At 39.8% G+C, this 25544-nt stretch overlaps 1 protein-coding gene across 1 annotated transcript in view; it reads left to right on the top strand.

The window, feature by feature from the left end:
* NIBAN1 (niban apoptosis regulator 1) overlaps positions 1–25544 on the top strand; it is a 160976-nt gene that overhangs the window by 74928 nt on the left and 60504 nt on the right. Inside the window, exons 4-5 of the mRNA XM_059937800.1 lie at positions 3614–3728; positions 8335–8502. Of these exons, the coding sequence (XP_059793783.1) occupies positions 3614–3728; positions 8335–8502 (283 nt within the window). The remainder of the gene's footprint in view (positions 1–3613; positions 3729–8334; positions 8503–25544) is intronic.

Raw genomic sequence — 25544 nt, 5'->3', positions numbered from 1 at the left:
CTATCTATAAACTGCCTATTCTTTTATTGAGAATCCAGTTTTGGCTGGTAATCGAGGAGGAAAAAAATGAGCATTCTCATTCTCACTTCCTACTTCCTATACACTTGCTCTGGGGCTGGACAAACCCAGGTATGAATCCTGGATTTGTCACCTACTCACCACTGGGTCATTGGCAAGTTATTTAACCTCTCTGAGCTTCATTTTTCTCGTTTATAAAATGGAGATAATGTCTAATTCACAATGCTGTTTTGAGGATTAAATAATATAATATATAATGTTTATTAAAGCCTAGATTAGGCCTGTTTTCACAGATAACACAATTCAGATTTGAGGCCGGTCTGAATCAACCTGTTCCTAGATTTTCTCAAAATCACACCATTTTGGATTCTTCCCTCTTCTGCTCTGGGTCCTGATGTGCTTGAGCAGTTGATTAGTAGTTCTTACAAGAATGAAAACAACCTTCTTAGGTATACAAGAGTTTGTTTTGTTTGGGTTTCTTCAGTCGCTATCTTATTGATGCAGAATGTGTTATTGTTACTCTGATTTTATGGCCCTGATCAACATTATTTTAGTTATTCCCAAGAGTACACTCCAGATTTTGGGTCCCACAGTTTCGTGGTTTCAGTTCTCAACTTGCTTTTAGCTTGTTAGTCTCAAAATTTTCCCTTGACTTCTGCCCTCCCATCAGATGCACATACTTACATTTTATCTTATCTGCATGTCCATGTGAGTATATCTGTTTAAGCAACTGCTTCACTGCTTTAGCGATGCTCTGCACCCCTTTTACATTTCTCAAACAGCAGAGCTTTTTGTCTGCTGGCCGGTATTTGTTCTGATGTCATGATATTACCCTTCCATCCCAGATCATTTTACTGCAAAACAGTTTCACGCCTGAGGGCAAAGTGGTGGCATATTTTATCATGGTTACATTTTTATGTTTTTGGTAAAAATCCTTGGCAACCATAACTGAAGTTACATGTCCCACAGTCTCATTTGTCATTAGTCTCCAAGCATTTTGTGCGGTAAATGTCTGTATGTGTCATCATCCTTTTGGTTATTAGAATGATTCAGGCACTAGCACCTGAAATGATAAGTGTGGTGCAGAATTTCTGAAGTTACTGAGATTATGTTTCACCCCCTTTGAGAAACATATCTACAGTGAATCTCCCTGAGATTAGGGACTCTGATTTACCATCTTGTGACCGTCACACAGAAGTATTAAAGTACTACCCACAAGTAGCAAGGACACAAAACATTTTTTTCACCCTTGGGGCCAGGAGGGGTTGTGACCCACATCAGGTCAAGTAAAGCTCTACCCTGACTGGAGTGATTGGTCTAGTCTAGAGCTGGTCACACGATCACAGACAAAAAAAAAAAAAAAAAAAAAAAGCTACATTAATCAAAACAACGTGATATTGGCACAAAAACAGACATATGGATCAATGGAATAGAATAGAGAGCCCAGAAATAAACCCACACACCTATAGTCAATTAATCTTCGACAAAGGAGGCAAGAATATACAATGGAGAAAAGTTATTCTCTTCAGCAAGTGGTGTTGGGGAAATTGGACAGCCACATTTAAATCAATGAAGTTAGAACACACCCTCACACCATACATAAAAATAAACTCAAAATGGCTTAAAGACTTAATAATAAGACCTAAAACCATAAAACTCCTAGAAGAGAAAATAGGCAAAACGTTCTCTGACATAGATCATACCAATGTTTTCTTAGGTCAGTCTCTCAAGGCAATAGAAACAAAAGCAAAAATGAACAAATGGGACTGAATCAAACTTATAAGCTTTTGCACAGCAAAGGAAACCATAAGCAAAACGAAAAAACAACCTGTAGAGTGGGAGAAAATATTTGCAAATGATGCAACTGACAAGGGATTAATTTCCAAAATATACAAACAGCTCATATAGCTCAATATCAAAAAAAGAAAAAAAAAAACCAATCAAAATATGGGCAAAATATCTAAATAGACATTTCTCCAAAGAAGACATGCAGGTGGCCAAAAGGCACATGAAAAGATGCTCAGCATTGCTGATTATTAGAGAAATGCAAATCAAATCTACAATGAGGTATCACCTCACACCAATCAGAATGGCCATCATCAAAAAGTCTATAAATTATAAATGCTGGAGAGGGTATGGAGAAAAGGGAACCCTCCTACACTGTTGGTGGGAATGTAAACTGGTGCAGCCACTATGGAGAACAGTATGGAGGCTCCTTACAAAACTAAAAATAAAGTTACCATATGATCCAGCAATCCCACTCCTGGGCACATAGCCAGAGAATCTCTAATTTGAAAAGATACCTGCACCCCAGTGTTCATAGCAGCGCTATTTAAATAGCCAGGACACGAAAGCAACCTAAATGTCCATGACAGATGAATGGATAAAGAAGATGTGGTGTATATATACAATGGAATATCACTCAGCCATAAAAAAGAATGAAGTAATGCCATTTGCAGCAACATGGATGGACCTAGAGATTATCATACTAAGTGAAGTAAGTTAGAGAAAGATAAATATACAATATCACTTATATGAGGAATCTAAAAAAAATGATACAAATGAACATATTTACAGAACAGAAATAGACTCACAGACATAGAAGACAAACTTATGGTTACCAAAGGAGGAAAGGGGAAGGGACAGATAAATTAGGAGTTTGGGATTAACAGATACACACTACTATACATAAAATAGATAATCAACGAGGACCGACTGTATAGCACAGGGAACTGTATTCAGTATCTTATAATAACCTATGATGGAAAAGAATCTGAAAAAGAATATATGTATATGTAACTGAATCACTTTGCTGTACATCTGAAACTAACACAACATTGTAAATCAACTATACTTCAATAAAAAAATTTTTTTCTTAAGATAAAAAAAAAAAAAAGAAAAAGGGGCTGGGATTGGTGGCTCCTGACTTGAAATCTCCACAGCACAGGTCCGGTTTCAGGTGCATTTGGATCCACGGCTCCAGTGATATCAGAACTCAGTTTGTTCTTTCTTCCATCTCAAATCTTTGCCTTCATTCAGCCTGACTTCCCTAACAGGCCACAATCTCCATTGTCAGGCTCCTTCAGAGTCCTCCACAGTAACAAAATGGTGGCGGTGTCCTGTCCTCACCTCCTCGCAGAGCTTTCCTGTCAGCCCCTCTTGCAAGGCCTGAAGCTCACTCTGATTGGATTGAATCAGGTCATGTGACTGACCCTGACCCAATCACTGCAGCCAGGATATAGCCAGTGGAAACTATAAGAGCTTTTCTCACTGCCCCTGGGACAAACCCTAACACTCACTCTGATTGGACATGCTGAGGTCATGTGACCTTCCCTGACCCAGTCACTGCAGCTAAAACATAGCCAGTGGCAAGTGTAATAGCCTTTCTTCCTTTTGGTCCTGGAGCAAGTCCTGATGCTCTCTCTGACAGAGGCTTCCAGTGCAAAACATAGTTTTTGAATAAATGGCTCTTACTCGTTGACATAGTGTGGGAATTTCTATCTCTGAGTATATTTGTCTATTTCTAATATTCCTGATATTTTCCAAAAATCCAAATGAGGAAAAAATCCACTCATTTATGCCTTTCCTTTCCCAGGCCTATCAGAGAGGAGCTCCCCCTAAAAGCCGAATTCTTCCAGCTGGCGGCAAGGTGTTAACCTCAGAAGATGAATATGGTTTATTATCTGATCGGCATTTCCCAGACCCCATTGGTGAGTTGCTGAGCGTTCCTTCCCAAGACAAAATTCCTAAACATGTTTTGTTTAGCTAGATCAGTGCTTCTCAAGGGAAGGGGTGATGATTTCACTCTCCAGGGACAGTTGGCTGTGTCTGGAGACATTTTTGGTTGTCACAACTTGGGAGGATCGTGCTACAGGCATTTAATGGGTAGAGGCCAGTGATGCTTGCTAAACAACCCCTGACAATGAAGAATTATCTGGCATTAAATATCAGTAGTTGCCAAGGTTGAGAAACCCTGGGCTAGACACACATTCTCCATAGGCAAATGGAAGATATAATTTCTCTAATTCAGGTAAACATTGTAACAATTCTGTTACTTTAAATCATATTTGGTAATACACAAGTCAGTCACTGTGCTTCTAGCACGTGGAAAATATACCATTGGTCAGGCATCTTGAAGCTTTGGAATATATTGCAAGCTTTACACAAGACAGCAGAAATAAATATGTAGGGCCCAGTCTGTGAAATGTATAATCCCATCTTTCAGTAAGACCTCTCAGAGAATATTATTTTTCTGATTTTAGGATGATATGCGATAAAATATCCTAAATCAACAAAACATTTTTAACAAGCATTACAGTGACTCATAGCTACTGTGTAAAAAAGCATTGCATTAATTAGCATATCTTTAATAATAGCTGAATGCTGCCGTGGAAAGAGCATTGAACTGAGAATTTGAAGGCTGGATTTTTATCTAGTTCTATCTGTGACGCTTATCAAGCATTTTCCCTAGCTATTGCTGAACCTCTCTGATTTCTGTTTCTCCCAGTTCTAGGGCCTTGAAATTGAAAATCTAGAAGGATATCACCGGCTCTAACATACTCTGATTCTCATTCATTTCACTTTTTCCATGTAGAGAGTGTGTTGGATAATATTCAGATGAAATAGAGCATTTCATAGAGATTCATGAACTGTGGATAATGTAATAACACCATCTGGCTTTGTGTAAATCACACTGCACAGTAATTACTTAGTTTCTTGAAGAGAGCCCTGGTTCTTATTAATAGGTATAATCATTTCACTGGAATTTATGGGGAAAATATAAAATTATTTTATCAATTGTTATTTCAGTGCAGAATGCTTAGCATAGTGTTTTTAATGACAGTGTTATAGGATTAGTACATGAACCATGAACCTAGATTAACAAACTCTTACTAAGTAATTCAAGCTAAAACAACACTTTATGTACACTATACATATTATTATATTTTAACATCTACTTACATGTTATCTTGGCTTTGGAGCTGCCACTTAGAAATGGGGATGCCAACACGCTGACTCTTTAGAACCACTTCAAAAGAACTTTCCAATGAAATCAGTCAGAACTGACAATATGTTTATTGATTTATTGATGAAATATATCAGAAGGAATGAAAAGGAATAAAAAACACAAGGCCTGTGTGACTAGTGCCATTTGGCCCAGGGCTTCAGACTGGACATCTCAAAGACTTTTTAAATTGTATGTTGTGCCCTTCTCAGTTTTAAAAATAGAATATTCTACAGTAGATCATTTGTGATATCCTTATAACTCAACTCAGAAAAAATGCAGACTAATGGTATCTGGAAAATTGTTGTAAAATGTTAAATGAGTGATAACAAGAGGCTAGCTAATAGGAATGAATTTTATGGGGCTTACTAAGACTTTTTTAAATATAAGTGGTGAATGTTGCTTTTAATTGTTTGTACAAAATTGTGACATCTTGGAAAGGGCAAGGAGAGTGTTTTCACAAAACTATGTTAACAGGAATCACACTGTTAACAGCAGTGTGATTCTAATTTTATTGGAAAGAATAAAGGCACAATAAAGATGGGAGAAATTAACCTCACTAGAGGTAAAGCACTGGAGGTTTATCAATGTAGGTCTTCTTAACCTAGTGGTAAGACGGGAATAAAGACACAGACCTACTAGAGAATGGACTTGAGGATATGGGGAGGGGGAAGGGTAAGCTGTGACAAAGTGAGAGAGTGGCATGGACATATATACACTACCAAACGTAAAATAGATAGCTAGTGGGAAACAACTGCATAGCACAGGGAGATCAGCTCGGTGCTTTGTGACCACCTAGAGGGGTGGGATAGGGAAGGTGGGAGGGAGGGAGATGCAAGAGGGAAGAGATATGGGAACATATGTATATGTATAACTGATTCACTTTGTTATACAGCAGAAACTAACACACCATTGTAAAGCAATTATACTCCAATAAAGATGTTAAAAAAAATATATAGGTCTTCTTTACACAGTAGTGTGCTAAGATGATGTTCAAAAATGGTCCCATGTTTTGCTAAAATGACTCACTTGTTTGGCATTTTATTAGCTAGAATCTACTTTGTTGCACACAACAAAAATCTCAAATTAAATACATGTTTTTATTTTCTTGCTAAAAATACTTGGATATTAGCAGTACAGGCTGGTGTGGCAGTTCCATAAATGTCAGGGACTCTTTTTAGCTTTCTGCCCCTTTATCTCTGGGTTGTGGCCCAGATTTATATAGTCCAAGGTGGCTGCTGGAACTCCAGCCATGGCTTTCTCATTCCAGACAGAGGAAGGAGAAAAGATGAGGAGGCAGGCACATCATTCCCTCTCTTTAAGGATGCTTCTAGGAAGTCTCACTGCCACTTCAGGTTACATTTCATTGGCCAAAACTTAGTGGCTGTGACACACCAAACTGCAATGGAGGCTGGAAATGTAGTCTTTATTGTATGCAGGCACTTGCTCAACTAAAAAATCAGGGGTTTTATTACTGAGAAAGAGGAGAGAATAGAGATGTGTTACAACTAAGAGGTCTCTACTACAGCATTCAATCATTTATTCATTTGTTGTCATTCATGTGTTGATTCATTCTTATGTTATGACGTGCCAGGCATTTTGCTAGGGACTGGTGGGCCAAAGTTTGTGCTCCCAGTGCATTTGACTCTGTTACCTTCAGAAACAGAATTCCAGTGTATGCCCCAGGAAATCTATTCTTTATCGAAGCCGATCTTGATTTATTCATTTGCCCGTAGCAAGACTCAGTTCTGGAGCCTTCCTTATGGTTATGAGTCATTTCTTGGTATGCCCGGTGCTTTCAGTTGCCTCTTACTGGGTCCCTCTTCCCTTGCTTTCCTTGAGATTATGCCCATTATGTAGGCTGAGGGCACAGAACTCATTTTTTCTTCTGCTTGTTTTCCGTGACTCTGGAAATAAGCTGGGGCTCATTTAACCGAGTGCAATATCATAGAATTGGAATGCACGGAGGGGAATCAAGTTTAGACAGGGGATCTGAATGATAATGGGTTAACATGAGTTTCTTGGAATTGATTTTGAGGGAAGAGGTGAAAGTCCCATTGTTTAAGGCTTTTAAAATTTCCTAGGACAACACAGCACGTTTATTCATTCAGCAAACCGTAGTAGAACATCTACTAGGTCCCATGGCTCTGCTATGGGCTGAGCATACAAAGATAAGTAAGGTGAAGCCTCCATCCTCTAGGAGCTCCGGGGCAGTGGTTCTGCTTCCCAGGGAAAATTATTTGGCTGGGGAGGCTTATCTCACTTTACGTCTCTCACTCTGAGTGTGGGTACCAGACACGAAAACAGATCATTACATTATTTTGGGAGAACAAGGTAGGGAGCACCCAGCTCTGTCTCTGGTGGCAGAGGGTGCTGCCAACAAAGGCACCCCAGAGGAGGTGGCTTTTGAACTGACTTTTGAAGGACGAATGAGAGTTTTCCATGCAAAAGCATGGTGGAAAGGAAGGAGGAAAAGGAAATATGAATTGCAGAAGCAATATGCAAAGTCACGGGAAGAATGATGACACCTCAGGAGAGTAGAGGTGAGAAGGGAGCAGAAACCAGCACAGAACAGGGTAAATACCGACACTTAAAGAGGGAGATGGGGAGAAGGGGCAGAGGAACCAATAAAGCTGAAAAGGGGAAACAATTTTTAAAAAGCATGAAGGACACGAGGAGAGAGGTGCCCCTGGAAGTCAAGAGAATGTTTTCAAAAGAAGGGGTAATTGACAGCAACAGATGTTTCCAATCGGGTTGAGAGGGTGGGTAATGAAGAAGCCATAGGCCGGCAGTCAGGATGACATTAGTAACAGGCAATTTGGTTTTGGGACTGGTGGGGCAGGAACAAGACTAGGGTGAGAATAGGGGTTGATGGCATCAAAGCAGCAAATGCTAGTGTAGCAGTGACAAGGAGGCGGGAGAGAGTGCAAGGCAGAGAGCAGACCTGGTGGAATGGGAGCCTGGGGGAGAGTAGGGTGAGTGCCTGACAGGTAGACGCGTCAACTGCCGAGGACCGAGGACCGGTAGGGAGGAGTGAGCTCTGTTTGTGGCTCATTCCTGGTGAGGAAATTGAGATAGATTATGTCTGATGGCCTTGGTTGTCCCTGTGGATAGGAGGTGAGGCCACCTGCTGGAGTGAGACAGGTGAAGCTGAACTCTTCTTTTCCCCCACCCTGTGAAGACATCTCACACCACCTTTCCATCGCACTGGCTGCCCGCCAGCCGGAAATAAACCTTCACAGCCTGAAATAAATCTTTTAAATGAGAGATACACGTTTTAAAACATCTTTGCGTTTTCCATGTTTCTTCAGCGTCCAGTGAGAAGGAGAACACGCAGCCCTTTGTGGTCCTGCCCAAGGAATTCCCGGTGTACCTGTGGCAGCCATTCCTCAGACATGGCTACTTCTGCTTCCAGGATGCCGCTGACCAGAAGAAGTTCAGTGCCCTCCTGAGTGACTGCATCAGACATCTAAATCATGGTATGGCACGGCTGCCCTCTGGTCCCCAGTTAGGCTGCCTTTTCTCAGTTGGTCTGGTCAGTCATCTGTTAGAATGATTCCTAGAAAGAGCCACGGATGGTGCTGCCTCTGGAAGGAGAGGGAAATCGAACGAAGTGAGGGTTTTGTACACAAAGAGCGTGGCCAGCTTGCTGGTTGTTTAGTCAGGGCAGGGAAGCCTCAGCGCAACAGGACGTGGAGTAGGTATGTGATGGCACATGTAGACAGAGCACCATATTCATGCATATAATTTTGAGTATAATTCCTCCTCTTCCTTTTTACTGATTTTTAAAGATCTCAGTGACAGCAAGAATGTACCAATTGTCCCTGGCAAAATCCTAGTCCTTATGACATTTCTTGTTTATTTTCACCTTGATTTCTGAAGAAGTTACTCAAAACTTTAGGGTACATAAGAATCGCCTGGAAAACTTGCTAAACAGATTTTTTTTTTTTTGGATCCACCTTCAGATATACTGATACTGGGGCCCTGATTTTGGTTTTCTAACAAACTGCCAAGGGATGCTGATGCTGTTAGCCCATGGACCACACTTGGAGTTGCATTGCTTCAGACCATGTTGCCTCTACGTACCGATTTAATTACTATTGGGTCCATAATAAAAAAGATTTCTCATTCCAGTACGTGATGTTTTTGATAAATTGATGTGAATGCTGGTTTTTCTGGACTCCGCAAAACCTTCAGGTACAGATAATTGAGGTCTTTGTCATTTGGCAGTTGGAAAGGTAACCAGTCAAACGTTATTGAGGACTTACTCTGTGCCAACCTATAAAGGTATTAGGAACGGAGTAATGAGCCATGCAAAGTTCCCCTCTTTGGGGTCTACATTTAACAGGAAAGAGGGGCAAACACACGTACAAATTCACAAGATAACTTGATAGTTATCAAAGCTATGTGTTACAGAGTAACTAGAGGTTACTACGTAGGGAAGAAGGGAGAAGGCTTGTCAGGGGAGGCCTTTCTGGGCAGGTGACATTTGAGTTGAGTCATCTCATCCATCTGTGCCTTTACTGTATTTCCTAATAATTTCATTGTGCATTTACTTTAAAGTTCTGAGGTTTCCCTGAGAGTGTCGGTGCCACTGAGCAAAAGTCACTAGTGATGCATCTCAGTCTGTTCTTGATTTTAGCTTGTGTAATGATAGAAGGCTAATGGAAAAAGATAATGTCACTCTATTTTGCTCTAGCAACCCTGACCAACGTTCATCATAATATTGGCTCATAACTCATTAGGGACTTTATAAAAATGATAACCTTATTAATACCTTGCCTTGTGGTTTTGATGTTTTAGAGACAAAGAATTCCCCAGCACTGCCTGCACCATCTAACTCATACACTTACACCTCTGTGGGCAGGGCCTTGGTCTAGTATGAACATGCATTTGGCACTAAACACAAGAACCATGAAGTTTCGCTAAGCAGAGAATGTTCTCCACCCAGCCAGATGGGACTGGCTTCATTCCCCCTTCCGTGTACATAATAGGAATTTCTCTAGGGAGTTTTTGGAAGTTATGTAGCCTGCATTTAGAGTCCATTTATGGAAGATTTCAGTCGATTCAAAACCCCACTCTGCTCTCCAGTATGTTATCAAAGGCACTGAGATAATGGGGTATAGTCACATTGCCCTGGTTCTGTGTCACGTTCCTCTGTCCAGAAACCTCACTTTGTGCAGACTTAACGTGATTTGGCATAGCTTCCAGTGGCTACAGTCAGAACCAGAGACCATCAAAACATTGTAGGGAACTGTCTTTGACTGTCATGGGCCAATGAGCTCATGGGTCTCTCCTTTCTCGCCTCTATTTCTTTGTTTTTGACGGCACAATCTACCACCCATCTTTACTGTGTCACGTTTTTTTTTTTTTGGTTTCAATCTCTGCCTGTTATTCATTGTGGAATCTTGACTAAACCAGTAAGAGGTTTCACAAACTCCCAGTTAACCATGATTGTTTCCATAATAACCAGAAGAGTTTAGAAATAGGTGTAAAATTAACGCTGTGATAAGGGCCAGAAACCCTGAGGGGGGCTTTGGAGAGGCTGCTGACTTCCATCCCCAGGCGACCAGAGCCAGGGCTGTATGCCTTTGTCATTGCCCCATTGGCTCTCAGGCCAGCATGCGCCGCCGTTGACAACTAGGTCCAAGATATTCTAGCAGCTGATGCTGGGCCGCTATTGATCTGTCCATTCACAAGTCCTCAGGATCTTTTTTCCCCACTTTTATTAAGATATCATTGACGTATAACATTGTATTAGTTTAAGGTGTACAACATGATTTAATGTATGATCATTGCAAAGTGATGAGCACAATAAGTTTAGTTAACCTATCACCTCACGTAGTTAACAAAAGTTTTTTCTTACGATGAGATCTTTTAAGCTCTACTCTCTTAGCAACTTTTCATATACAGTACAGTATTGTTAACGATAGTCACCATGCTGTACATTACAACCTGTGACTTAATTTATCCTATAACTGGAAGTTTGACCCCTTTAACCCATCCTCCCCCCACCTCCTCTGGCAACGACCAATCTGTTCTCTGTTTCTGTGAGTCCGTTTTTTTACGATTCCACGTATAAGTGAGATCGTACAGTATTTGTTTTTCTCTGTCTGACTTATTTCACTTAGCATAATGCCCTTAAGGGATCTTTCAGGGAAGATCATCTCGTTGCCTTCATGGTAAGTTCTGCCAACGATTTCTGTTACTTGGGGTTCCCAGGTGCTCAAATCCCACCACACAGCCCAGGCCACTTGCCCCGGGAGTTCTGGGTTCAAATCGGTCTAGGTATCCCATGTCCATTCATTCTGAAGCTGGAACCGCTTCTCCTGTTCCTCCTTATGGAATAGGTTTTTTCCTATTTAACCCTGACAAAGGGCTTAGTTACACCCTGCTCTTGGACAATAAGGCTATATCCTGAGGTAGGTAAGGGCAAGTAGAGGGCTCTCTGCTCCTCCTTCCTTCAAGTGACAGATCTTCCTCTGGGTGCCTCAAAGATGATTTACACTCATAAGGGGCATAGAGGGGTGTGTGTGTGTGTGTGTGTGTGTGTGTGTGTGTTGCTTTTGGCACCCCTTCACTGAGCAGGCATAAGAAAACTCCACAAGATTAATCTTTAGCAACACACTGGACTAAATATCAAGCCCATTGTGTGCAGGAGAGGGGGAATTTCCCCTTCCCCCCCTTGGTTCTTTTGGCTGGCAATTAAAATGACACAAGGCAGGTTAACAGGAGAAAAATCAAATTTATTACATGCAGATGGGGAATTCACTTAAGTATGAAGAATTTCAAAGACAGCAAGGCACGGTGAGGTTTATATATATTCTGGACCAAGGAGAAGGAGCTGGGAGTCTGAGGCTTATTTTTCCTTGAGGGAAAGTAAGATAATTCACAGGAAGACAGAAAGAGTTAATGTTTGCTGGGCCATCCAGAGACAGTGGGACACAGAGAAGCCTTTGATCAAACAGCTTTGCTAGGCTTCTCCTTGTCTACCAGTCCTAATTTCAATACTTTATTACAGTTATCTATGGTGATAGCTTCTTCCTGGGACAGTCCTCCTACCTTAAATTCTTTTAGGCAGTAAAGGGGTAGTTCAGAGGCTCTTCCTGAGTCTTTTGGGCTTTGATTGTTTTCAGCTCAAAATAATCCTCATGCTGGAGTAGCACGACTTGGGGTAGCCTGCCCTCAACCCCATCAAGTGCCATGTACCTAGAGCAGCTGCTGTCCTCTGTCCTTTTGGAATCTTACTGCAGCCCCCTGTCCTGTCCCTGATGGGAGAAGTCCAGGGTTCTAAATGTCCACTTCTACAAAAAATGGGACTTATCTAAAGCCAAAATGTTCTAAGACAGTCCTATTGTCCAAAATTCAGTCCTATTCAGAATTGTAGTTTGCAAAATATGGTTCTTGTAGTTACAGGGATATAGCTAAAACTATTAACACATATAGAAGACTGTATACATGCAATGCGGAATAATGATCATTATCAATGTGAATCTGTCCTTCCAGCTCAGGATAATCATTCCTTGGCATGAGAATTTTCAGGAAGGGGAAAAAGTGTTCCTGGCAGGAAAAATAGGATATGTTGGGGCCAGGAAGAGAGTCAGAGCATGGACTGTTAGAGGAACTGAACGAATTTCATGTGGCTGGTGCTTAGAGGGGAGAGAGATGCCAAGCAAGCATGGAGAGATGGGCAGGAGCCAGACTATAAAGGGCTTTGTGGAGCATGAGGGGGGTTGCACTTTATTCCAGCATCAATAGGAAACCATTAAAGGCTTTTAAGCAGATAAGCAACTCAAACATATTTTCATTTTAGAAAGGTCACACGTACTGGCTGCTGTGTGGGCAGTGGATGGGAGGGTAGCCGCTGGGATGCCAGGAGGCCAACTTAGGAAGCTTTGGCAGGCAACAGATGGTGGTAGCTTGCACCAAAGAGGTGACGATGGAAATGGCAAGAGGTGGCTAAATAAGAGAGATATCCAGGAAGTAGAATCAACAGAACTTAAGGATAGATCATGTGTGGAGTGAGGCAGTGGGAGAACCCAAGGAAGAGGCCCAGGTTTCTGCCGTTCTTTGAGATGGGAACCTTGTGTGAAGAGGAGCAGCCTCCAGGGAAAGGAAACGACGTGTTCAGTGTTGCAGATGTTGAGCTGGAGAAGTCTAGGGACATCCAGGTGAGGGAGTCTCAGAGACGGATGCCTGGACAAGGCTGGAGGGCAGGAGCACAGTCTGGAGCAGAGACAGATGAGAAGTCAGCAACCTGTCTGTGGTCATGCAGTTGGCTGAGGGCCTGGCACCTGGTACAGGCTCTATAAATATGTCCACCCTCCATCCTCATGTATAGTTGCAAATATGCCCATGTGGGAGAAGCATGGGGCATGTGCGTTGAAGTGGATTAAAGATGTTTGTATCCAAAATCTGTAAGCATTAATGTAAAATAGGTTGGTGTTAAATACTAACTTCACTCACTACATGGGCCTATGATTTTACTGTTGAATGTTTAAACAACATGTTCACTAGGAATACAAAGTCTGTGTGAAATTCAGTAAATCAGGGTCTCTGACTAACCCTCTCCATAGAGATAATACTCAAATGCCAGTGTCTCTTCTGTATTTTATTTCAAGTTCATTGCTACCAATCTGTTTTGGGACTCCTAAAAAACATTCCCAGAGGCTTTTAGTTGATCTTACTTTTCCCAATTACTGCCACCTCCTTCCATGTGTAACAGTCAGATAAATCATATTTAAACACAATTTTTGATTAAAATCCTTCAATGGCACTGCCATTTTCAAAAAGATGAAAATTCCAAAGAGACTGGCTATTGTGTGCCTGATTTCCTACTCTTCTCAAGTACAAGCCTCCTCTCCCCCAACCTTGCTACCCTACCCCACCCACCTGCTTTTAATGAAAGTTTTACCTAGACATTTTTGGCCTTCTCATACACCTGAAACACCCACTCCTCACCTATTCGAATTCTCTCTTATTTCCTTAAGAACAAGCCTCAGTCTGACCCCTGCCATGAAGGCCACAGGGATAACTTCACTAGTGCCTATTATCTGTTCCACTGATTGGATGCTCACGACAGTCTGCCTTACATTATTCATTTTCATGTCTAGTTGTCCTGTTTCTCCAACTCTATTGCAAATTCCTGAAGGGGAATCTTGTATCATCTTTTGTGTCCCTCTGTAGTGCTCAGACAGATATCTTGTGTTTCATAAAATGGTTCGAAGACACTAATGAATTAATAACTTAGTACTAAAGTAAAGCTGATTTCAGAATTTAAGTGTGATTTTAGAGATGACAAGTATAACTGTGGTTTGGGCTAATTCATAAACACACTGGCATGAGTAAGGGAAAGAATTGTCAATACAAAGCGTAAAGGATTTGAGGAATAAAGGAGTCACATGTCAGGCATCCATCACCAGAAGAAGGTGATTCTGGAATGAAGGTGGAATGATGGCAAAGTTTTGTTCAGCAGTACTCTGCTAGCTTGAAGGACAGTCAGGACTGCCACTAAGCAAACCCCAGTGGTTCCCATCATCATGAACACTAAGAAATAGGGCACAGTAGAACATCTGGGAAGCATAAGGGCACGTGCATTGGAAAAGATACTATAAAAAAACCCACATCTTTCTTGATGAAGAGAACACAATCATGTAAAGACACTTTGCAAACTTCTGCTTTAACTTGGACTAGTTCAATCACCTATGACATTTATGTTATTCAAGGGTGCATGTGATGGAGTGAGTTAGGCTGAATGTGGAGCTATAATAGATGGTTAAACTTTGGAATTGGTTGCTGTCAGGGTTGTATGCCTTGAGCTCTTATCCCAGAAATCCCATGTCAAATCAAATGCCTTTATTAGATTGGAGTTTGACACTTACACGTTTTAGGTGTTCAATTAATGCTGCTGAATTAAATAGAATTTTATTTATTTATTTTATTTTTGGCTGCATTGGGTCTTCATTGCTGCACACGGGCTTTTCTCTGGTTGCAGTGAGTGGGGCTACTCTTTGTTGCGGTGTGCAGGCTTCTCATTTTGGTGGCTTCTCTTGTTGCGGAGCACGGATTCTAGGCGTGCGGGCTTCAGTAGTTGTGGCACATGGGCTCTAGAGCTCAGGCTGAGTAGTTGTGGCACACGGGCGTAGTTGCTCTGCGGCATGTGAGATCTTCCCGGACCAGGGCTGGAACCCGTGTCTCCTGAACTGACAGGCAGAATCTTAACCATTGCGCCACCAGGGAAGCCCCTAAACTGAATTTTAAAACAGAAAAGTGTCGGACTTCCCTGGTGGCACAGTGGTTAAGAATCTGCCTGCCAATGCAGGGGACACGGGTTCGAGCCCTGGTCCAGGAAGATTCCACATGCCGCGGAGCAACTAATCCCATGTGCCATGACTGGTGAAGCCTGCATGCCACAGCTACTGAAGCCTGCGTGCCTAGAGCCCATGCTCCACAACAAGAGAAACCACCACAATGAGAAGCCCACGCACCGCAACGAAGAGTAGCCCCCACTCGCCACAACTAGAGAAAGCCCCCGCTCAGCAGCCAAAAAATAAATAAATAAATGAAGTCAAAAAAAAAAAAAAAAAGCCAGAAAAGGGCCGTATGATTCAAATTAGCTAGAGCAAATCCTTTTTGGTGTGTTTATTTGAACACCCATTACCATTTATGAAACAAGTTTATTACTTGAGGGACTAAGTGTCTGATGTGGGCATCAATAAATTTTAACTGAAAATATTCAATGAATTTTCTTTTGTAATATATGAAAACATATTTCTGAATTTATGGCACATACTTATATTTATATACACACGCATATCTATGAATTAGAAAATGCTAACAGTGCTTGGGCTCTTTTGGACACTTTACTGGAAATGAATAATGTTTGACTGGACATAGATAAACAAATACAATTTTTGTAAACATCTATTTGAATGCTTTTACTTACAAAAGGTATTTCATAGTGTACGTTTGTTTCAATGCATTAAAACCTCTATGCATTGTAAACAAAAATGTTTGCTAATTACTGTTTAATAAATAACTAGATACCAATTTCTAGTTTTCATAAACTGTCCCAAACAAACATTTTTAAAAGGATTTTCTCTGCTTGGAGATTAGTCTCTCTTTGAGTTTAGTGTGTGCTCTGTGACTCACACAGGTAATACTCGACACATTATAAATATGTGACGTATATGAATATGTCATTTTTTCTTAGGAAGTGATCATTTTCCCCTTTCTGACCCTTTTTTACTGTTCATAAAAATCTAAATTTGGAAGATATCTTAGTAACAGCCTACTCTATCTCCTCAGAGTTTATTTATGATAAGGCTCAGATAGTAACTTACTTGCTCAAGATCCCAACTAGTCAGTGGTAGAGGACCAGTTGTCCTGACACCTAGTCCTTGACTTCTGTTTCAGTTATACATTACCATGTTGTCTTTTCAACATTACTTTTTAAAAGAATTTTTCATCTTTTGGTCAATTAAAGCACATTACTATTAAGTCAAGTTACTCTTGTGATACGTTTGCATGATCTAAAGTGAAGCAAACCTGTACCATTCATTGGAGGTCATCTGAGACCTGGGATATGTCTGTTTTTTTCATAAGTAGCAACATCTGATAACTTGGTATTTTGTCCACCAGGTAAACATGACTATATTTTTTAGTTTAGATATGCTCAGGAAATAAAATATTTGGTAATGTAGCTGTTTACTGGTTAAATTTTGTGTAGTATAAAATGCAAGCCATCATATAGAGCCTGAACCAAGATGGCAGGGTAGAAGGACTTGCTCTCACTCCCTCTTGTGAGAACACCAGAATCACAACTAGCTGTTGGACAATCATCAACAGGAAGACACTGGAACTCACCAAAAAACATACCCCACCTCCAAAGACAAAGGAGAAGCCACAATGAGACAGTAGGAGGGGTGCAATCACAGTAAAATCAAATCCTTAACTGCTGGGTGGGTGACTTACAGACTGGAGAACACTTATAACATAGAAGTCCACCCACTGGAGTGAAGGTTCTGAGCCCCACGTCAGGCTTCCCAACCTGGGGGTCTGGCAATGGGAGGAGGAATTCCTAGAGAATCAGACTTTGAAGGCTAGTGGGATTTGATTGCAGGACTTCGACAGGACTGGGGGTAACAGAGACTCCACTATTGAAGGACACACACAAAGTAGTGTGCGCATCGGGACCCAGGGGAAGGAGCAGTGACCCCAGGGGAGACTGAACCAGACCTACCTGCTAGTGTTGGAGGGTCTCCTGCAGAGGCGGGGGTGGCTGTGGCTCACAGTGGGGACAAGGACACTGGCAGCATAAGTTCTGGGAAGTACTTCTTGGCGTGAGCCCTCCCAGAGACAGCCATTAACCCCACCAAAGAGCCCAGGTAGGCTCCAGTGTTGGGTCGCATCTGGCCAAACAACCAACAGGGAGTGAACCCAGCCCCACCCATCAGCACTCAAGAGGATTAAAGTTTTACTGAGCTCTCAGTAGAGCAACAGTCAGCTCTACCCACCACCAGTCCCTCCCATCAGGAAACTTGCACAAGCTTCTTAGATAGCCTCATCCACCAGAGGGCAGACAGCAGAAGCAAGAAGAACTACAGTCCTGCAGCCTGTGGAACAAAAACCACATTCACAGAAAGATAGACAAGATGAAAAGGCACAAGACTATGTACCACAGGAAGGAACAAGATAAAACCCCAGAAAAACAACTAAATGAAGTGGAGATAGGCAACCTTCCAGCAAAAGGATTCAGAATAATGATAGTGAAGATGATCCAAGACCTCAGAAAAAGAATGGAGGTAAAGATTGAGAAGATGCAGGAAATGTTTAACAAAGACCTAGAAGAATTAAAGAACAAATAAATAGAGATGAACAATATAATAACTGAAATGAAAACTACACTAGAAGGAATCAATAGCAGAATAACTGAAGCAGAAGAACAGATAAGTGACCTGGAAGACAGAATGGTGGAATTCACTGCTGTGGAACAGAATAAAGAAAAAAGGATGAAAAGAAATGAAGACAGCCTAAGAGACCTCTGGGATAACATTAAACACAACAACATTCGCATTATAGGGGTCCCAGAAGGAGAAGAGAGAGAGAAAGGACCAGAGAAAATATTTGAAGAGATTATAGTTGAAAACTTCCCTAACATGGGAAAGGAAATAGCCACTCAAGTCCAGGAAGCACAGCGATTCTCATACAGGATAAACCCAAGGAGAAACACGCCGAGACACATGGTAATCAAATTGGCAAAAATTAAAGACAAAGAAATATTATTGAAAGCAGCAAGGGAAAAACGACAAATAACATAGAAGGGAACTCCCATAAGGTTAACAGCTGATTTCTCAACAGAAACTCTACAAGCCAGAAGGGAGTGGCATGATATACTTAAAGTGATGAAAGGGAAGAACCTACAACCAAGATTACTCTACCCAGCAAGGATCTCATTCAGATTCGATGGAGAAATCTAAAGCTTTACAGACAAGCAAAAGCTAAGAGAATTCAGCACCACCAAGCCAGCTCTACAACAAATGCTAAAGAAAATTCTCTAAGTGGGAAACACAAGAGAAGAAGAGGACCTACAAAAACAAACCCAAAACAATTAAGAAAATGGTCATAGGAACATACATATCAATAATTACCTTAAACGTGAATGGATTAAATGCCCCAACCAAAAGACATAGACTGGCTGAATGGATACAAAAACAAGACCCATATATATGCTGTCTACAAGAGACCCACTTCAGACCTAGGGACACATACAGACTGAAAGTGAGGGGATGGAAAAAGATATTCCATGCAAATGGAAATCAAAAGAAAGCTGGAGTAGCAATACTTATATCAGATTCAATAGACTTTAAAATAAGGAATGTTACAAGAGACAAGGAAGGACACTACATAATGATCAAGGGATCAATCCAGGAAAAAGATATAACAATTATAAATATATATGCACCCAACATAGGGGCACCTAAATACATAAGGCAACTGCTAACAGCTATAAAATAGGAAATCGACAGTAACACAGTAATAGTGGGGGACTTTAACACCTCACTTACACCAATGGACAGATCATCCAAAATGAAAATAAATAAGGAAACAGAAACTTTAAATGACACGATAGACCGGATAGATTTAATTGATATTTATAGGATATTCCATCCATAAACAGCAGATTACACTTTCTTCTCAAGTGCGCACGGAACATTCTCCAGGATAGATCACATCTTGGGTCACAAATCAAGCCTCAGTAAATTTAAGAAAACTGAAATCATATCCAGCGTCTTTTCTGACCACAACGCTATGAGATTAGAAATGAATTACAGGGAAAAAACCGTAAAAAACACAAACACATGGAGACTAAATAATACGTTACTAAATAACCAAGAGATCACTGAAGAAATCAAAGAGGAAATAGAAAAATACCTAGAGACAAATGACAATGAAAACACAATGATCCAAAACCTATGAGATGCAGCAAAAGCAGTTCTAAGAGGGAAGTTTATAGCTATACAAGCTGACCGCAAGAAACAAGAAAAATCTCAAATAAACAATCTAACCTTACACCTAAAGGAACTAGAGAAAGAAGAACAAACAAAACCCAAAGTTAGCAGAAGGAAAGAAATCATAAAGATCAGAGCAGAAATAAATGAAATAGAAACAAAGAAAACAATAGCAAAGATCAATAAAACTAAAAGCTGGTTCTTTCAGAAGGTAAACAAAATTGATAAACCATTAGCCAAACTCATCAAGAAAAAGAGGGAGAGGACTCAAATCAATAAAATTAGAAATGAAAAAGGAGAAGTTACAACAGACAGTGCAGAAATACAAAGCATCCTAAGAGATTACTACAAGCAGCTCTAGGCCAATAAAATGGACGACCTGGAAGAAATGGACAAATTTTTAGAAAGGTATAACCTTCCAAGACTGAACCCGGAAGAAACAGAAAATATGAACAGACCAATCACAAGTAATGAAATTGAAACTGTGATTAAAAATCTTCCAACAAACAAACGTCCAGGACCAGACGGCTTCACAGGTGAATTCTATCAAACATTTAGAGACGAGCTAACACCTATCCTTCTCAAACTCTTCCAAAAAATTGCAGAGGAAGGAACACTCCCAAACTCATTTTATGAGGCCACCATCACCCTGATACCAAAACCAGACAAAGATACTACAAAAAAAGAAAATTACAGACCAATATCACTCATGAATATAGATGCAAAAATCCTCAACAAAATACTAGTAGACAAAATCCAACAATACATTAAAAGAGTCATACACCATGATCAAGTGGGATTTATCCCAGGGATGCAAGGATTCTTCAATATATGCAAATCAATCAATGTGATACACCATATTAACAAACTGAAGAAGAAAAACCATATGATCATCTCAATAGATGCAGAAAAAGCTTTTGACAAAATTTAACACCCATTTATGATAAAAACTCTCCAGAAAGTGGGCATAGAGGGAAGCTACCTCAACATAATAAAGGCCATATATGACAAACCCACAGCAAACATCATTCTCAATGGTGAAAAACTGAAAGCATTTCCTCTAAGATCAGGAGCAAGACAAGGATGTCCACTCTCACCGCTATTATTCAACATAGTTTTGGAAGTCCTAGCCATGGCAATCAGAGAAGAAAAAGAAATAAAAAGAATCCAAATTGGAAAAGAAGAAGTAAAACTGTCACTGTTTGCAGATGACATGATACTATACATCGAGAATCCTAAAGATGCCACCAGAAAACTACTAGAGTAATCAATGAATTTGGTAAAGTTGCAGGATACAAAATTAGTGCACAGAAATCTCTTGCATTCCTATACACTAATGATGAAAAATGTGAAAGAGAAGTTAAGGAAACACTCCCATTTACCATTGCAACAAAAAGAATAAAATACCTAGGAATAAACCTACCTAGGGAGACAAAAGACCTGTATACAGAAAACTATAAGACACTGATGAAAGAAATTAAAGATGATACCAACAGATGGAGATGTATACCATGTTCTTGTATTGGAAGAATCAATATTGTGAAAATGACTATACTACCCAAAGCAATCTACAGATTCAATGCAATTCCTATCAAATTACCAATGGCATTTTTTACAGAACTAGAACAAAAAATCTCTAAATTTATATGATACACAAAATACCGCAAATAGCAAAAGCAGTCTTGAGGGAAAAAAACAGAGCTGGAGGAATCAGGCTCCGTAACTTCAGACTATACTACAAAGCTACATTAATCAAGGCAATATGGTACTGGCACAAAAACAGAAATATAGATCAATGGAACAAGATAGAAAGCCCAGAGATAAACCCACGCACCTATGGTCAACTAATCTATGACAAAGAGGCAAGGATATACAATGGAGAAAAAGACAGTCTCTTCAATAAGTGGTGCTGGGAAAACTGGACAGCTACATGTAAAAGAATGAAATTAGAACACTCCCTAACACCATACAGAAAAATAAACTCAAAATTGATTAGAGACCTAAATGTGAGACCGGACACTCTAAAACTCTTAGAGGAAAACATAGGAAGGACACTCTTTGACATAAATCACAGCAAGATATTTTTTGATCCACCTCCTAGAGTAATGGAAATAAAAACAACAATAAACAAATGGGACCTAATGAAACTTAAAAGCTTTTGCACAGCAAAGGAAACCATAAACAAGATGAAAAGACAACCCTCAGAATGGGAGAAAATACTTGCAAATGAATCATTGGACAAAGGATTAATCTCCAAAATATATAAACAGCTCATGCAGCTCAATATTAAAAAAACAAACAACCCAGTCCAAAAATGGGCAGAAGACCTAAATAGACATTTCTCCAAAGAAGACATACCGATGGCCAAGAAGCACATGAAAAGCTGCTCAACATCACTAATTATTAGAGAAATGCAAATCAAAACTACAATGAGGTATCACCTCACACCAGTTAGAATGAGCATCATCTGAAAATCTACAAAAAACAAATGCTGGAGAGGGTGTGGAGAAAAGGGAACCCTCTTGCACTGTTGGTGGGAATGTAAATTGATACAGCCACTATGGAGAACAGTATGGAGGTTCCTTAAAAAACTAAAAATAGAATTACCATATGACCCAGCAACCCCACTACTGGGCATATACCCAGAGAAAACCATAATTCAAAAAGACACATGCACCCCAATGTTCATTGCAGCACTATTTACAATAGCCAGGTCATGGAAGCAACCTAAATGCCCATCGACAGACGAATGGATAAAGAAGATGTGGTACATATATACAATGCAATATTACTCAGCCATAAAAAGGAACGAAATTGGGTCATTTGTTGAGATGTGGATGGATCTAGAGACTGTCATACGGAGTGAAGTAAGTCAGAAAGAGCAAAACAAATATCGTATATTAACGCATGTATGTGGAACCTAGAAAAATGGTACAGATGAGCCGGTTTGCAGGGCAGAAGTTGAGACACAGATGTAGAGAACAGACGTATGGACACGAAGGGGGGAAAGTGGCGGGGTGGGGGTGGTGGTGGGATGAATTGGGAGACTGGTATTGACATGTATACACTGATGTGTATAAAATGGATGACGAATAAGAAAAATGCAAACCATATATGGTTTTTATACAATTTAAATAAAAACTCTGATTTGTAAAGGAAGATTTTACAGCTTTTGAGGACATGGGTTGGAATACTTTTAAAATGTAATTAACCTAAAATAAGCCAGGCAGAAGAAGACAAATACTGCAGAGAATCACTTATATGTGAAATCTAAAAAAAAAAAAAAAAAAAAAGTTGAAGGCTAGAAACAGAGCAGAAAAGTGGTTGCCAGGGTGTGGTTCGGGGGAAATAAGGAGAGGTTGGTAATAGGGTACAGAGTTTCAGTTATAAGGTGAATAAGGTCTGAGGTTCTAACGAAAAACATGGTGACTGTAGTGATAACACTGTATTGTATAACTGAAATTTGCTGAAAGAGGAGAACTTAAATGTTTTTACCTCCCCCCAAAAAGGATAAATACGTGAGGTGATGGATGTGTTAATTAACGAGATGGGTGGAATCCTTTCACAATGTACACGTACATCAAATCACCACATTTTAAATGTCTTGTAATTTTATGTCAATTATACCTCAATAAAGCTGAAATAATAGGTCTAAACATGTTTTATTCATAGTGTTTATACTTTTGGATTTACTTAAATTACTTGAAGCTCTCAAAACAGTCTAAGGGTTGGACCTGAAAGAACAGGTCTCCATCAGAGACCAGAAAAAATAGAACTGGTCCTCTCAGCCATTTAGCATTTATCACCACCAGTACATATATAGTCTTTGGTTCATTTGTTGTCTAAAGCTAGGTTGCCATGGAACTACTCTTGAATATTTCTTTTGGCCTGTCAAACACACGCTATAGTTTCAGTGAAACCACAGATTCCTGCCCACCTTCCCCCTCCACTTTCAAGGAACCAAGCAGTTATTTTGGTATGAAGGTCTAAAAATTGTGTTATTATGGTAGTTAAGGGTGACAAATTGGAACAATAATAGAAAAGATTAAACAACCAGAGAGTTAAAGTGAATTCAAGCAAAAATTTTTTGTCTGTGCCATTTGGATTGGGTAAATTCAAAAACCACAGGACAGTTTTTGATGTTATTATGACTGAAAGCTGGAATAGCTTTCCAGTTTTTTTACTTGTAGCTGGAATATGGTTAAGACTGAAACACACTTATTAAAATGACAGAGCAAATGGTGTGGTTGCTTTAATATGTGGCTAGATAATCAACATTATGAAAGAGTTCTATTTGGCATGTATTCCAAATTTCTTTTAAAAATCCACATTCAGGAGAGCTTGGAGAAAATTCTCACCTATTGTTATAGAATGGTGAGCTGCAGTACTCCTTCCTATGCTGTAAAGAAATTTAGAGCATATGAGATGGAAGAGACCATACTAGGAGCTATTGTTCATTCTGTTAGTTGTTTTGAGGTTTTTAAATTAAATATTGAGTAGCTATAAAAGAAAGCTTATGAAGCTTACAGAAGATATAAAGAACATTACTGTTACCTCTGTTATTTCTTATGTGCCTCTCCCTGATCCTATTAACTTCTTTTCCCTTTGAGAGAGCACCATCCTGGATTTTGCAGTTTTATCATATGTGTTTAATCATTTTGCATGTTTTTAGACTTAATCCTATGGAATTTTATTACATCTTCTTTCATGGCTTCTTTTTTTCAATATTATATGCCAGTGATTCACCCATGTTATTGCTTGTAGCTGTATTTCATTGATTTTCATTGCTGAGTACATTCCATTATGTTAATATGCTATAATTTCTAGTATCTATTTTACTGTTGATAGGCATTTGGGCTGGTTCCATTATTTATTATTAGCAGTGCTGCTGTGAACACTTTCTGTTTGCTGCTTGTTTATAGAAATTTACTTTTGATTTGATTTGCTAACGTCTTAAGGAATGTTCACATCGTGTATTTGACCTGTAATTTTCCTATTTTGCAATGACATTTTTAGTTTTTGCTATCAAGGTTATTCTTGCTTCGGAAAAGGAGTTAGAGTGTTCCTACCTCTTCTTTTCCCTTTTATATAATCTGGAATAGTTTGTTTAAGACTGGAATTACTAGTGTATTTTTCCATTTGGTAGAGCTTGCCTGTAAGACCTCCTTAATTTAGTGTGCTTTTTGAGGGAGGATTTTAAACTACTGATAGATTTTTAAATTGTTATAGGATTATTCAGTTTTTCTGTTTCTTAAGTCTGTTTTAGTAGGTTACAGTTTTCTAGAAATGTATACATTTTGTTTATGATTTTAAAAAATTAGTGGCATAAAGTTATGTATCATATCCTCTTGTTTTTAAAGAATATACTCACAGTGCCCCCGTTATTCTCTGTAGCATCTGTACTTGTTCCTTCCTTATTTTTCATGTTGTTTATTTGTACCTCCTCTCTTTTTTTCTTATTCAGTCTCACTAGAAGTTTGTCAATTTTGTCAACTTTTTCAAAAAACCAAATTTGGACTTTGCAGATCATTGTGTATCTGTTTTCTATTTTGTTAATTTCTGATGTTGTCATTTAAAATTGCCTTTTTTCTGTTTCCTTGGGCTTATTTTGCTAGAGTTTTTTTCTCACCTCTACAATGAATAGGTGCTCAGCTCACTGTGACTGTTTTAAAATGCTTTGACACCCTTTCCTTAAAAAAAAAAAAAAAAAAATGGGACCTGATTTTCCTCCTCTTGTGAACAAGACTTAGTGACTCACTTCTCACAAATAGAATGTGGCAAAAATGATGGTATGTGGCTTCCAAGAATAGGTCACAAAAAGAATAGCTTCTGCCTGGCTTTTTCTCTTTTGCATCACCCACTTGGGAGAACCTAGCCACCATCTAGTGAGAACACACAAGCGGCCCTCTGTGAAGGGCCACGTGGAGAGAAACTGAGGCCTCCCTGCCAACAGCCAGCACCAGCTTGCCAGCTAACAACCTTGGAAGTGGATGCTTCTGTTTCATTCAAGC

This window comes from Balaenoptera ricei, chromosome 1, assembly GCF_028023285.1.
Source record: "Balaenoptera ricei isolate mBalRic1 chromosome 1, mBalRic1.hap2, whole genome shotgun sequence".
Lineage (NCBI taxonomy): Eukaryota > Metazoa > Chordata > Mammalia > Artiodactyla > Balaenopteridae > Balaenoptera > Balaenoptera ricei.
The sequence above is the reverse complement of the archived record's forward strand: the minus strand, read 5'-3'. Positions and strand labels throughout refer to the sequence as shown.